Below are 15,622 nucleotides of genomic sequence, written 5' to 3' on the forward strand. Positions count from 1 at the left end.
GTTAATCTCAGCCAGCCAGTAAAACGGAAGGGTTATTGGACAATAGGAACACAGTCTAAAACAGAACTTGTGTGTACAACCAGGACCCCTCAGTCAAGTCCTTCTGGGGGGCAGGGAACTTAGACCTCAGCCCTGGGGTTCCCTCCATGCCACCACCCAGCACAAAACTGAAACCCTCTCCAGTCCCTCCTCCTCTGGGCTTTGTCTGTCTCCTCCCCCCCCCTCCCCCCCCCCAGCCAGTAGGTCACCTGATTCCTTTGTTCTCCAACCCTTTAGCTCTCACCTTGCAGGGGGGAAGGGCCAGGCCATCAGTTGCCAGGACACAGGGTGTTGGCCATTCTCTGTGTCCAGACCCCTGCACACACCTGCCCTCTAGGGCTCTGCAACGATCATACACCCTTATCCCACCACCTAGATACTTAAGAACTGCCTAGGGGAAACTGATTTCAGAGTAGCAGCTCTGTTAGTCTGTATTTGCAAAAAGAAAAGGAGTACTTGTGGCACCTTAGAGACTAACCAATTTATTTGAGCATAAGCTTTCGTGAGCTACAGCTCACTGCATCCAATGAAATGAGCTGTAGCTCACAAAAGCTTATGCTCAAATAAATTGGTTAGTCTCTAAGGTGCCACAAGTACTCCTTTTTATAGGGGAAACTGAGGCACCCCCACAATATTCAGAGAAAACATTAAGAACAGTCCCACTTCATCACAAAAGGTCACAGAGTCCAGTCCCCCTGCCTCCACAGCAGGACCAAGTACCATCCCTGACAGATTTTTGCCCCAGATCCCAAATGGCCCCCTCAAGGATTGAACTCACAACCCTGGGTTTAGCAGGCCAATGCTCAAACCACTGAGCTATCCCTCCCCCACAATAGGGAAAGCGAAGGCAGCCCAGTTTCAAGCTTTAGGAGTTCCTGCATTAAAAATCCCTTCTCCCAAAGAGCTTATCTGAACAGGACCTAGCATTTGTCTGCATCCATGGGAATCCAAGCTTGTTAGACTGATTCTATTCTGAACAGCGGAAGTTTGAGGAGGTTTTCCAATGTCTGGAATTTGGGTGGGTTTTTTGTTTGTTTGGTTTTGGTTTTTTTTGCTGTGGGTTGCTCTAGAAGAGCTAGTCTCTTCAAAAACAAGGTGAACTTCAGCAGGTATCAGCTGACCATTCCACCTCCAGCCGAAATCTCTCACCTTAGATGGCTTTGGTGTATGATAGCTCAACAGACCATTGGACCCTCAGCAGTGTTTTTTATAGACATGATATTTTTCAAAGTGTGGCTCTGGAGTTCTCTCTTGGATTCGTGAGGCTGGGGACCGACTGGCTAAGCAGCAGTTCTGCAAAAAAGGACCTGGGGATTACAGTGGATGAGAAACTGGATATGAGTCAGCAGTGTGCCCATGTTGCTAAGATGGCTAACAACGTATTGGACTGCATTAGTAGGAGCATTGCCAGCAGATCGAGGGAAGTGATTATTTCCCTCTATTCAGCACTGGTGAGGCCACCCCTGGAATATTGCATGCAGTTTTGGGCCCCCCGCGAAAGGATGTGGACAAATTGGAGAGAGTCCAGTGGAGGGCAACGAAAATTTTCAGAGGTTGGGGCACGTGTCTTACGAGGAGAGGCTGAGGGAACTGGGCTTGTTCAGTCTGCAGAAGAAAAGAGTGAGGGGGAATTTGATAGCAGCCTTCAACTACCTGAAGGGGGGTTCCTAAGAGGATGGAGCTCAGCTGTTCTCAGTGGTGGCAGATGACAGAACAAGGGAGCAATGGTCTCAAGTTGCAGTGGGGGGCGTCTAGGCTGGATATTAGGAAACACTCTTTCACTAGGAGGGTGGTGAAGCACTGGAATGGTTTACCTAGGGAGGTGGTGGAATCTCCATCCTTAGAGGTTTTTAAGGACCGGCTTGACAAAAGGCTGGCTGGGATGCTTTAGTTGGTGTTGGTCCTGCTTTGAGTAGGGGGTTGGACTACATGACCTCCCGAGGTCTCTTCCAACCCTAATCTTCTATGATTCTGTGAATGTGACCATGCTGATGAGTGTTATTCAAACACTAAATCTCAATCTGGGAAGTATTCATGTCAGTTCTATCCTATACTATTTGGACTCTCCAATTCAAAACAAAACTGCCTCTGGGTATCTGGTGTTCCCTTGTCCCTGACTGGAAAGGAAAGGCACTAAGGCTCCCCAGGTAGGAGCAGGAAGACCAGTCTAGGCGGCATCCCCAGGCCAGCTGAAAAGTTAGGCCAGACAAGTGACCGTGATCACCAGACACTCAGACAACTGGCGTTTAAAACCTGGGCCCGTTGACTGACCTTTCTTGCATATGGAAATGTAGAGACACCACCTGCCTCAGGTTTCTTGTGAGCATCATTGCAGGGGAGTTTCCCTGCCTGATCCAGAGGGCGAAGTTGGGCTCTGGCTTCTCGAGGAAGAGCTCAGTGAATCAGAGGCTCAGTGATTTAACCTTTCCCCCCGCCCCCCCACCACACCATTTAGCAGGCGGGTTACGGAAAGTGGTGCTGATCTGAGATTTCAAAAGCTGTGAGCGCAGATTCTTCAGCTGATTCCCCTGGACCCAGCCTAAAACAATATAGGCAGTGTCCACCAAAAATCACTGGGCTGTGTCCCTCAAGAGTTTAATTCCCAGAACTGGAATGGTGGCACACCAGGATACGTGGAGTTAAAGTTCCTTTTACGTGCCCTTTATGCAAAGGCTAGCAGTATGGGAAAAAACACGAGTGGGGGAGACTCAGGAAATGTTGAGTTAAGATGGCATGTCCCACACAGCACTGAAAAGCTTGTTTGTGCAGGAGATGGAGCTTTCTTCAGGGCCAAAGGGCCAGTGCAAGAACGTGAAACAAACTCCCACAGGAACTAAGCACATATAGTTCTCTGCCACTGCTTAATGCACTGCTGAAAGGCACTCGGATACTCTGATGATGAGGGCAGGATAAAATTGTATATAGAGTCGAAACATATCCCCGAACAGCCTTAACTCTGTGCCATGTGAATATCTCTCTCGGACCTGGGAACAGACCAGTACCCTATTTCTCCCTAACCAAACCTGCTACTTTCTTTGCCCTACTCAGCTCCAAATCAGCTCTGCTATTCATACAAGCCAGCAGACCCTCACTGTACTTCAGGGAGCACTTGCTGCTGGTTGGCAGAGTCTGAGGGACATGCCAGGTACTGTGATTTCCCTAGAAGGACTCACTAGGGAAGGGGATGGTTAAGGCTGTTTCTGTGCAAAGTGTCACTGTAATTCCTTATCCTGGTTTTCCAGCATTTTGAGTTTGGGGAATTTAAACTCCTGTGTTCTGAAAGGGCCTGAGGAGTGCAGGATAGTGCTGAGCACCTTCACTCCATGTTCAGTTTCTTTTGTGAATGCTCCCATTAGCCCTGCAGAGCCAACACAGCTGAGAGGGACCTGGCCTGTATTTCTTGTGCATCAACTGAATTGTTTACTTAGTTCCAATCAGTTACACTTGTGCAAATCCACGAACGGCAACAGGGTAGCACAGGTGTCATTAGAACCTAACTTTGTCTTCAAAATTTTTATTATTAATTGTGATTCTCTTTTATTCGTAGCCCCTAGAGGCACCTCCCAGGATCAGGGCCCTAGTGGCAGACACACACACAATGAGAGACCGTGCCTGCTACAAATAGTTTGCAATTTAAATACTTGTGCTAAAAAGACAACAGCACATATAAGGGGAGCAGCAATCAAAATAAACTCAGATGGCATTTTACAGTGAAACCCCTTCAATCCACCTCCTGCAAATTTTCTTAGCAGCCACTGGGTCTGTTGGGCCAGGTGAGGAGCTATGGGACATTGCAAAGCAAGCAGGTTTCTGTTAAAATCTCAGAGATTCAGCCTGGGGAAATGTATCAGAAAGTGAGGCTCAGAGGAAAATGGGCAAGGGGATTTGAATCAATGTCCTGGTCTAGCCTAACCCTTGGTTAGGTTAGCACTTGGTGTCAGGCAGACACATTATCACCAATATGGCAAAAATCTGCTCTCTAGAGTCTCTGCCACACGTTGGGTGCACAAATTCACTGCCACCAACACTGGCTTTTGTTGTCCTGCTACTAAATGCTGCTTTTTGTTGTGCCCTCAGAGATGTTCTGTGTATGATGCTGAACTTAATAAATATGCTGTATTAGCTATAGGTAGACTATTCCCTTCTACAAACCAACAATATAATTGTCATGCCCAACTTTTCTCTCAAATCTAGTGCTCATCAGCTGTTCACATGTGAGGTGCTTACTGAACCAGACTATATTAAAGAAAGCACCAGTTTCCAAAGTATAAGGGAAGCATTTCCTTGCATGTAGAAACAGAGAAGTTCCCCCTACAGGTATATTTGATTAAACTTGACATTTCTGAGCCCTCTGCTGGCAGCCACTATACTAATGAGAAAGCAAAAGTTTGTGGTCTTTACTGGCAGGGCTCTGGGTATTGAATCTCAAATTGCATGCCACCTGCCTCAGTGATATTAGCACAGCTTTTGTTTCAAATTCAGCTCTTACGAGTATGAAAGTTCATATTGAACAGAGCTTCACCTCATTTATAAAGCAACCATAAGGCGCTGTCTAGTTAGATTAAGAAAAAAGGTGAGTGCTTTTTAAGCACTCCTTAGCAGCTGACGGAGACAGAGTTCAACACCTTTAAAAATGGGTTAGCTGATTGTGGTCAACCTAGCTGAATGTAGCTTGGTAGTATTCAGTGGCCGTCATATCCATGTGTCTGAAATAACTCAGGAGGGACAAATAAAAGGAGTGAAGGTGCTAGAAAGTGGAATGCAGAAAGGGAAGAGAATGGGGACTCTGAGATGAGAACCTACAATAACATAATTAATTATAAGTGCCTCTCTGGTGAAGATTTCTTGCAGCCTTTCGCAGGGCTGGAGGGAACAACCAGGTTGTCACTCCAGAGAGACCAGGTTCTTTTCATTAAAAGGGTAGCTGCTAAATCTGACTTCCACTTTGAGATGGGGCTTATGGAGTATTTGTTTATCTGCAAAATTAATTTTGTTCTTTAGTAGAAAGTCTTCAGAAAAACACAGGTACTCAGTTGCTGACCACCTGCATCTTTCTAGGGCACTGAGAATGTAAACTTATGTCTATTTTCAGACTAGTTCAGCTTCTTATGCCACTGCACTTAACTGATTTCCTACATGAAATGTGTATTGTATAGTAAATTCTAAGGAGGGGAACACTTCCTATCTGCTCACCCTGTTCTTTTCCTTCTCATTGTAGAGCCTTCCTTTTCAAAAAATACAGCACAGCATCACATCACAAGACCATCAGCCCACGCCTGACAGTTGTATACTCAGTATGGTTGTGGGACAACTTAAGGTAAACTCTCCTTTCCATTACAGGGAAATAAACGCTAATGTCCTAATGTTTTCTTCAGGATACTTAATCATCTGATGTTTATAAAGCAGCTTATGTATCTTGGAGGCACCTATTAATGCCTACACTGGTGTGTCATGCTTCTGGTGTAGAACATTTCCAAGAGAAACTGTTTGCCACGCTAGATTAAAAGCCCTTTGTAAAACCTCTGCACCTCAGCAATGTCATGGGAAGCATCACTTCTTTGGTTTGGCTTTTAGATGTACTGTTGTTCTCATTCATACTGAGGTCATGGCTGCAGTAAAGGTCTTAACTCAGTGGTTCTCAACCTAATTACCATTGTGGACCACATATGCGGCCCACGATGTGTTATGTGGGCCGCATCCAATACCGTGGGTTGAGAACCACTGTCTTAACTGATGCAGTTTCTGTTTAATGGCAGCTTGGTTCATAATTCTTCAGGAAGGTGTAAATTTGGTTTCCTTGTTCATACAGTTTAGCAGTGCAGGCTGTGATGCCTCCATCTGCCCTCTGGTACAGCTGCTCCATGGAAGAGCAAGGACAGTCTAGTAGTTCTTCATATTAGTTGACAGTCCTTGTAATGGAGCCTTGCTATTCCATTTCTGTGCAGGCACTTGGGTTAAGGTTAGTCAGCCGCAGTATGGGAAGAGTAGGGCTGACTGATAGGGCACTTGGGTCAAATGCCCAGAGATTGCATCTGCAATCCTGTTCTGCCTCTTTGTGGCCAAAACTGATTCAGGAATGGTGATATTGTCTGAGTGAGCTCATGCCATCAAGCATTGAAGAGGTCCCTTCTCTGGAAGCTACTCCAGTTCTAAGTTCTCTCTAAGCCGCGTGGCCACGCGGCAGGCTATAAAGGGCCGTGCAGCAGAGGCCTGGAGAGGAGAGAGGTAGGGGGTGGGTGGGGTCTGGGGAGGGGAGCAAGCTGAGGAGTGCAGGGCTGCCACCAGCCGCTCGCTCACCTCTGCCAGCGGGAAGAGGATGACCCCTCCTCCGGAGCTCTGTGGGCTGCCAGCAGGGAGACGGTGTGGGGGGGAGTCCTTTGGCCCCAGCCCCAGGGCAGCGTGCCAGCACCCCAAACTCCTCATCGCCAGCCCCACCCTAGAGCCCATGTCCCCAGCTGGAGCCGTCACACCTCCCTGCACCCCAACCCTCTGAAACTCGCCCTGAGCCCCCTCCCACACCCTGAATCCATCACCCCCAGCCAGAGCCCACACCCCAACCCTTTGCCCTAGAGCCCTGAGCCCCCTCCCCAGTAATTTTACGTGCACCAATATGGAGGTGATTTGTCACACATCACCTCCATATTGGTGCACGTAACAATATTCATTCCACACATGAGTGGGAAAAATTAGAGCGAACACTGCTCCAGATTATTTTTTACCCGCATGGCTTCAGTTTGCCCTGAACACACAATGTATACATTGTCACCTCTGCTGTGCTGTTGAACTAAATCAACCTCATTTTGGTCCTCCACCTCTCTGGGGGAAGAGCTGTGCTTCCAAAGTCCTGAAGACAGTAGATTGAGAGGATTTGTTGGGCTTGTTCTTTAGAATAAGAGCTGCCTTGTCCTTGAGGCCACAAAGTTCCTTAAAGAAACTAGCCAAAGCCAATGGCATTAACACTCAGTGAGGCATGCCAGAAACATGCTGGGTCCTGTGAGAGTGCATGGTGCCACAACAGGATCCCCAGCCCATCCAGCTTTGTGGCTAGCATGCTCCAGTTTCCTTCATAGAATTCTGTCAATGTTTACTCCTTCAGACTCTGTAAACAGCGTGTTCTTGTCATCAAACCTCCAGCAGAATCTGGGATGGACCAAAGTGTCAGGCTGGATCTGAGTTATTTAAATCCCCTTGAGCCCCCAAAGGAGCTGATCTGCCCCACCTGCTCTAGTTGGGTAGTGGGGAAGAGCAGCTCTTGGCCTCACACCACCTGCTTCTGGACATTATTGAAACCTAAAACTACAGGTCTTCCTCTTTTAGTGAAGACCAAGAATTACCCTATAATTGGAACCCAGGTAGAAAATGCCAGCAACAACTACATTGTACCATCACAAATTATCCTTTGCGTTTCCCTCTATGTCCCCCTGTCTGTCCCATTCCCACCATGCCCCCTCTTCTCCCTCCCCCCAAGCTGTGGCTCATCAGTGAAAATTCTCAGTGATGTAAAAGTATTGATTATTTTCAAGGGTGTGCTTTTCACTATGTTCTCCAGGTAGCCTAGGCCTTTGCTTCTGCAACTGCCCAGGCAGTCTCGTTCAGAACCTCTTCCCTCTCATGTGGGGCTAGGAATGGGGGTGGGAGGCGAACATGGAGCTGACCTCAGAAGTTCAGCTCTCTGACTTCCCGAGCCTTGGTGGCTGCACTGTTCTACCGGCAGCCCAGCTGGCCAGCCTATACTTCTGGCTCCCTAGCTGCAAGCTGGACTCCAGCTCTGGTCCATTAGTCTCTGCAGCTTGGTTCCATGGAACAGTGCTGCGAGCATGCAGTATGTACAATGAACTTAACCCCAGTGAGGAAAACTGCAGAGCAAGATGTCAGGCACCTGGCTGCAGCAAATAACTATTTCATGGCAAAAATGCTTAATTCCATGTCTCTCTTTCGGGGCAGGGGGAGGTGGTGGTGAAGGGGGAATACTAAGTTTAACAGTCTCAGAATCTTAGCATGGGGCCCTGGTTTAGGTGCCTGTGTGTCCTTCATATCTGAGACACTTTCAGGTTCTCTGCCATCTCGGGCAGATGAAGCTGCAGTAGTTACACCACTCATGCTTTCAAGGTTATCTTCCTCACCATAAAGGGTAGGATTTTTTTTAAATGGATCACGATTCTGTAGCAAGGGATGTATTTGGGGGTAAATCCTTGGGTTCTGCCCTTAATCTCCTTAAGGAATAGGCTCTGTAAACTGTTAGGTTTCTGGTTGTGCAGTAGGATGGACCCCAACATGGACAATCATAGAAGCATAGAATATCAGGGTTGGAAGGGATCTCAGGAGGTCATCTAGTCCAACCCCCTGCTCAAAGCAGGACCAATCCCCAACTAAATCATCCCAGCCAGGGCTTTCTCAAGCCTGACCTTAAAAATATCTAAGGAAGGAGATTCCACCACCTCCCTAGGTAATGCATTCCAGTGTTTCACCACCCTCCTAGTGAAAAAGTTTTTCCTAATATCCAACCTAAACCTCCCCCATTGCAACTTGAGACCATTACTCCTTGTTCTGTCATCAGCTACCACTGACAACAGTCTAGATCCATCCTCTTTGGAACCCCCTTTCAGGTAGTTGAAAGCAGCTATCGAATCCCCCCTCATTCTTCTCTTCCGCAGACTAAACAATCCCAGTTCCCTCAGCCTCTCCTCATAAGTCATGTGTTCCAGTCCCCTAATCATTTTTGTTGCCCTCCGCTGGACGCTTTCCAATTTTTCCACATCCTTCTTGTTGTGTGGGGCCCAAAACTGGACACAGTATTCCAGATGAGGCCTCACCAATGTCGAATAGAGGGGAAGGATCACGTCCCTCGATCTGCTGGCAATGCCCCTATGTATACATCCCAAAATGCCATTGGCCTTCTTGGCAACAAGGGCACGCTGTTGACTCATATCCAGCTTCTCGTCCACTGTAACCCCTAGGTCCTTTTCTGCAGAGCTGCTGCCGAGCCATTCACTCCCTAGTCTGTAGCGGTGCATGGGGCTCTTCCGTCCTAAGTGCAGGACTCTGCACTTGTCCTTGTTGAACCTCATCAGATTTCTTTTGGCCCAATCCTCTAATTTGTCTAGGGCCCTCTGTATCCTATCCCTACTATGTTTCAGAGTAACAGCCGTGTTAGTCTGTATTCGCAAAAAGAAAAGGAGTATTTGTGGCACCTTAGAGACGAACCAATTTATTTGAGCATAAGCTTTCGTGAGCTACAGCTCACTTCTTACTGGATTCTTGGATTCTTACTGTATCTGAGCAGAAACAGTACAACAGTCACGCTTTCATTGGCAAAAAACTTCTTAAACAGATATTAAACTAGCCGCCCAAAACTCATCTTGGGGGTAGTGGTAGTAAAAATCCCCCCCCCCCTTTTTTTTTTTTTTGAAATAATAATCACAATGATCAGAATGAGCAAGCAGATTTTGTAGCTGGGCTAGTATTTTGTCATTACTTTACACATCTGGAATTAGTGTGGGAAGGATAAACTAAATTCTCCCATGTATCCTAATTTTGTTCCCATCACTTCTTGCTGCTTCTCCCTTTCCTGAAGGCCTCCACTGCTGTTGAGCATTTGTTCAGACAGAACGAGGAGACTGCATTTGAGGCCTATAGGTTCTACCTGCATCAGCCAAATCCAGCAGTGACTATGGCACCCTGTGTTCTTGGAACTTCTGTCTAGTTATATGTGTGTGTGTTTTTTCCTCCTGCTCAGGCAGACGATGACCAAGTTCTAGGTTTCCACCAATCCTTTTTGTTGAAAAGTTTTCAAGGTGCTTGGGTGTGCACCAATGAAGTCTTCAGGCTAGCCCTCCACAACATTTAACCTCTGCCCTCTCTCCGTCTCTGGTGGTCTTCACCCTCCTTCCTGAGTAAGGCATGCTTTCTGCTTGCTCTTACACCTTGATTGATCTTGTAGTGTCTGAGTAGCATGGCTGTTGCTTGTGCATTTTCAAAGCAATATGGCAAATCTTTGGATCTCCAAATGCTCCTTTATGGGGTGTGGTTTTGGAAGTGATTACTACAGAATTAATTCAGAATAACTAATTCTGTATGTAAAGTGTCCAATAGTGTGTTTGATTTGAAAAATGAAATATGCAGCTTGTATCACTTGAGAAACTTGGATGTTTGTGCTGCATGGTGAACACTTAGAGCATTGTTTGAAACTTGCCAGATAAGACCTGATGAAAATCTGAAAGAATCTGTGACATTAAGGTTATGTCCACACTAGCATTTTTGTCGGTAGAACTTTTGTCAGTCAGGGGTGTGAAAAAACACAACCCTGACCGACATAAGCTTCACTGACAGTGCTGTCCACACCAGCGATTTTATGTCAGCGGGAGATGTTCTCCCGCCGACATAGCTATGGCCTCTCATTGGGGGTGGTTGAATTATGCCAATGGCAGAGCTCCCTTCCCCTTGCATAGAGCAGCTACACAGGAGACGTTACGAAGGTGCAGCTGCAGCAGTACAGCTGTGCCATTGTAAGGTCAGTAGTGTAGACGTAGCTTAATTCTTTGCCTTGAGATCAGAGGTACATTCCAGAACAGTAATTGGGTCTCAGAGCTAAGCTGGAAAATAGGCATGGTGGCCAAAACCAAAGATAAATGTCTGTCTGCATACAAGAAGTAATAAAAAGCAAAAGCGATGAAGTGGAATGCCTGGCAGTGGAAGAGGAGCCTGACCTGAAAGGCATTACTGAAACGTGGTTGGTTTCCAAAAATCAGTGAGATACTGTGATACCTAGTAACCAGCTAAAAAGGAAGGGCTGATTTAGTCTGCAGTGCTGGTGGGAGTAGTACTGTACCTTGAGAGTCCCTGGAACATATGCAGAGGTGGTGGGAGTAGAACTGTACCTAAAGAGACTCCCTAAAACATGTTTCAGAGTAGCAGCCGTGTTAGTCTGTATCCGCAAAAAGAACAGGGGTACTTGTGGCACCTTAGAGACTAACCAATTTATTTGAGCATAAGCTTTCGTGAGCTACAGCATCCAGTGAAGTGGGCTGTAGCTCACGAAAGCTTATGCTCAAATAAATTGGTTAGTCTCTAAGGTGCCACAAGTCCTCCTTTTCCTTTTCCCTAAAACATGAGACAGAATTTGAGTGAAGAGGCCCATTCAGTCAAGTCTGCAGAGATGCAAATGCCAAGTTATACAAATACGCTAGTAGAGTTGTGTACTAATGGCCTCTGGGTCAGGAAAAAATATTGTGTACAATGTGGAGGTAACAAAAATCAAATAAAGCAGTAATAATGGGTGACTTCATTCTGTAAACTGGTCAAAAAGATAATAGAATGTTAGGAACTATTAGGAAAGGGAGAAGATAATAAGACAGAAAATATCATACCACCATATAAATCCATGGTACACTGACACCTGGAATACTGCATGTATTTCTGGTCGCCCCATCTCAAAAAAGATATATTAGAAATGGAAGAGGTACAGAGAAGGACAACAGAAATGATTAAGGGGATGGAACAGTTTCCATATGAGGAGATTAAAAAGACTGGGACTAGTCAGCTTGGAAAAGAGACACCTAAAATCATGAAAGGTGCGGGGAAAGCGAATAAAAAAGTGTTATTTACCCCTTCACATAACATATGAACCAGGGTCTCCTAATGAAATTAATAGGCAGCAGATTCAAAACAAACAAAATGAACACACAACACACAGTTGTGTACCTGGGGATATTGTGAAGGCCAAAACTATGACTGGATTCAAAAAAGAATTAGATACGTTCATGGAGGATAGGTCTATCAATGGCTATTAGCCAAGATGGTCAGTGATGCAGCCCCATGTTCTGGGTGTCTCTAGGCTCTGACTGCCAGATACGGGACTGGATGACAGGATGGCTCACTAGATGATTTTCCTATTCATTCACTTTGAAGCATGTGATAGTCACCATTGTTGGAAGACGGGATACTGGAGTAGATGGACCATTGGTCTGACCCATATGGCCGTTCCTATGGTCAGTCTGGTCAGCAAAGGGTTAAAGAAGCAGTTTAAATTTTTTGAAACTGCTAGTTCTGAAAGAGTTGATCAGAGCGCTAGTTGAGCCATTAAATAACTGTGACTGCAGTGTAGCTATGCTCAACATCCTCAAAGAAGAAAGTTCCCCAAAATCCAGCATAGTGACACTTCCCTTTGGAAAGGGGAATCACAAAAAGAAACTAGTCCAACCCTGCTGTTAAAATCCATAGCTTAGCATGCAGGTGGCATGCAGCCAATAATAAAGGCACAAGGGAAGCAGGAAGGCAAGCAAAAGAGTGTGCTTAAATGGCTGTTGATGGCTTTGGTAGGAAGGGATCCCAGCTAAATGGTATCCATTCAGGAAATGGAAACCCAGCCCAAATTAAGCCAATAAACAAGCTCTTATCAGTGGTGGAATTTACCTCTTACTGTGTAATCACTTAGCTTCATTCATAGCCCTTTGTGAGGTTCTCTGCCAAAGAGGTAGGGAACCTCAAAGGACTTTGGAAGGCATGCATTTTAAGCTGTGAAAGAAATATTCCTCTACCTACTGAACGAACAAATCTGTGGAAGTCTTTGCCACAAAATATCAAGCACTAGCAAGAGTTTAGGATTCATAAAAGGCATAGATATTTGTATGAATTATGAGAAAAATCCATAGTTATATTTGATAGGTTAAATCTAGGAGAGATATAAATCCTCATGTTTTAGGGCATAAACCAATCTCTAAATGAGGTGAGACGCTTCCTAGAAGGGCAGATTATTCCATTATTGTAGCTGCTAGCATTTTCCTCTGCAACATCTGGTGTTGGCCATTGTCAGAGGCAGAGTAATGGGACTAGCTCGGGGTGGGCAAACTTTTTGGTGGGAGAGCCACATTGGGGTTGTAAAACTATATGGAACTCTTTGGCCTCCCCAAAGAGCCTGGCCCCCTCCCCCTATCGGACCCCTCCCACTTCCCGCCCCCTGACTGCCCCCCTCAGAACCTCCGACCCCATCTGACCCCCCCCTACTCCTTGTCCCCTGACCACCCCCTCCTGGGACCCCACACCCCTGACAGGCCCCCTGGGACTCCCATGCCCTATCCAGCCCCCCCTTTTCCCCATCCCCTGACCGCCTCCACCCCATCCAACCCCCCCCCCCCGCTCCCTGTCCCCTGACTGATGCCCCGGGACCCCCCGCCCCCTTACCATGCCGGAGCTAGCCACACCGCTGCGCTGCCCGGCTAGAGCGGCGGGCCAGAGCACTAGTGGCGCGGAATGCTCAGGCTGCAGAGGATGGGGGACACTGGGGGAGGAGCTCAGGGGCTGGGCAGGACAAGACGGTCCTTTGGGCCGGATGTGGCCTGCGGGCCGTAGATTGCCAACCTCTGGACTAGCTGGACCTAATCTGGTTTGGCAGTCTCTGTTCACACTGTGCTGATGCCATGAAGTCTCTATTCAGAACTTCAGAGCTACTACAGTTCTATTCCCACTGGAATTCCCTTTAGATTTACTTGCTTATTGATGCTCAGAAAGAGGAGAATAGAAAATACTTGATTTAATATTGAGTTGCAGACCTGCCAAAGCAATTTAATCTGACGCTCTTGATCCATGGCTATTGGTTAGGGAAGATGCAAGCTCTTATAACTTGAAGAATGGAACAGTCGTGTCAACTTTTGTTTGTGGCAGCTCTAAAATATATCTATAAACTTTTGGGAAAGAGATGAGAATCACTCATACGAGGCCACAGTATGTTCCATTTCCTGTGAGATGGGAATCCATTCTTAGGGAACCATTTGGCCTCTCTGGTTAAAGCTGTATTAAGTCACTTTCTGGAGAGCACTTGCATGTTTCTGTTCCGAAGAGATCTCATACTAACAAACACATTTCTTAAAGCATGTGGTATGGGCTTTGAGTTGGAGAGTCTAGATTGGTTCTTCACTTGGTCCTGGGGTGGGTCTTGAGTCACCTTGAAGTAACCCCTCCACCTGGTCAGGAGCAGTGCTGCTGAAGACAGGTGTACGTGACTGCAAGACGTAACCAAAGTTCTTGAGGTTGTGGTGGGCAGAGCATTGTGTGTGTAGGCTGAGTGTAGTGCCATCCAAACTAACAGTTTCAGTTACTCATTATTTATAATCTGGCATTAAATACCCCAAATCTGGGTTTTCCAACATTTTAGTGTAAACCACATCTTATAGAGATCCTCATGGACACTTAACATCTCATTCGTTATCCCAGGACATCCCATGGCAACCACAGCAATCGTTTACATGGAAAAGTAACATTGTGATGGTAACTCACATATTTAGCTTTTCTTAATGCAGACTACCACCTGGAAACAAAGAGAAGAGTTAGTAACACGTAACCAGTCAGCTCCGCATGGTCCACCCTCTGGAACCTTCTCCCTAAACCATCATGGTGCTACATCCTTAGGCCAAGTTACTGCTGCTGACTTCCATGGAAACTCCCTTCTGAAGCCAGTCCCCACCACGGCAGTTACATCACAAACTAACTTCTTACCAGACTGTGGTTTATTTTAACATAATGCTCTACTTCATTGACTTTCATATGACTTTTTTACACTTAACCAAATCACTATTTCAGTTTGTTGCTGGGCTGTTCTTTTGGGGCCAGAATAAGAAGTACTGCTGAAACCACCAGTTTGTGTGAGTGCAGTTGCATCTTTATCTGTAGGAGGCAAGTGCTGCTGTAACAATAATAAATCTATGCTAAATCTCCAGTGGCTTTAGAAAAACTATGGGTTTAGGTAAGCTGCACTGAGGAAATCCTACATCACTGAATTAAAAATATGGTGTGAACATCTAAGAGGAGAAATCCCTGGCTATCTTAAAGCTGAATGGTATTGTTGGGAGGTGTAAGGTACGTTGTAGAGCATGACATCACCGTTGGCATCAGCTGCTGAATCTTGTGTTTTGAATATATTTGGCAAAGTGAAGAGCTTTTTAAAATCTTTTTTTCCCTCCCCTCTCCATAGGCTGACGAAGATCCTATCATAGGATTCCACCAGATATTTATATTAAAGAACATCAATGATGCCTGGGTTTGCACCAATGACATGTTCAGGCTAGCACTGCACAACTACGGCTGAGCTGGTACCCCCAAGGCACCTGTGCTTTCTCTTTCTCCTCTCCTTTACTGATATATTCACACTCACGGAACATTCCAAATATCCTACACAAACCTGCAACACCGCAGTGAGCGAGCGAGCAAGATCCATGACCTGCCCTTCTGCCAAGTTTACGTTGTCACTAGATGAGTTTCTTGTGCATGATGTTTGGAAGTTAGACTTAGCTGCATTTGACAAGAGAAATGTGTGTTGTACCAGCATGCCTTGGAAAGAATCCATAATGCAAAAGGTTGTCTCTTTATGTACTGACCAGTTGCTCTAGTAACCCAAAGAAATGAAAGGAAAGAACAGCGGCCTGTACAGCCCAGATACTGATTTGTTCAGATGTCTCAATGCTACATTATACAATAATAAAACCATGAGATTTTCTTAACAGTTTAAATTGTTTTAATGACTTGGATGTTGAGTGCATAACCATAAAGTCTTTAGTCAGTTCTTTGGATTTCCTGTGTCTACCTGGCTGTC

The 15,622-nt window shown here is 46.1% G+C and overlaps 1 protein-coding gene across 15 annotated transcripts in view; it reads left to right on the forward strand.

Moving 5' to 3' along the window:
- NUTF2 (nuclear transport factor 2) overlaps positions 1-15,532 on the forward strand; it is a 52,595-nt gene extending 37,063 nt beyond the window's left edge. For all 15 annotated transcript variants that reach the window (XM_077831567.1, XM_077831571.1, XM_077831559.1 and 12 more), the window contains 2 exons: positions 5,258-5,356; positions 15,005-15,532. In XM_077831567.1, the coding sequence (XP_077687693.1) occupies positions 5,258-5,356; positions 15,005-15,118 (213 nt within the window). In that variant the 3' untranslated portion in view covers positions 15,119-15,532. The remainder of the gene's footprint in view (positions 1-5,257; positions 5,357-15,004) is intronic.
- Positions 15,533-15,622: the final 90 nt, after the last annotated feature.

The sequence above is a fragment of the Eretmochelys imbricata genome, chromosome 12 (assembly GCF_965152235.1).
Source record: "Eretmochelys imbricata isolate rEreImb1 chromosome 12, rEreImb1.hap1, whole genome shotgun sequence".
NCBI classification, from domain to species: Eukaryota; Metazoa; Chordata; order Testudines; family Cheloniidae; genus Eretmochelys; species Eretmochelys imbricata.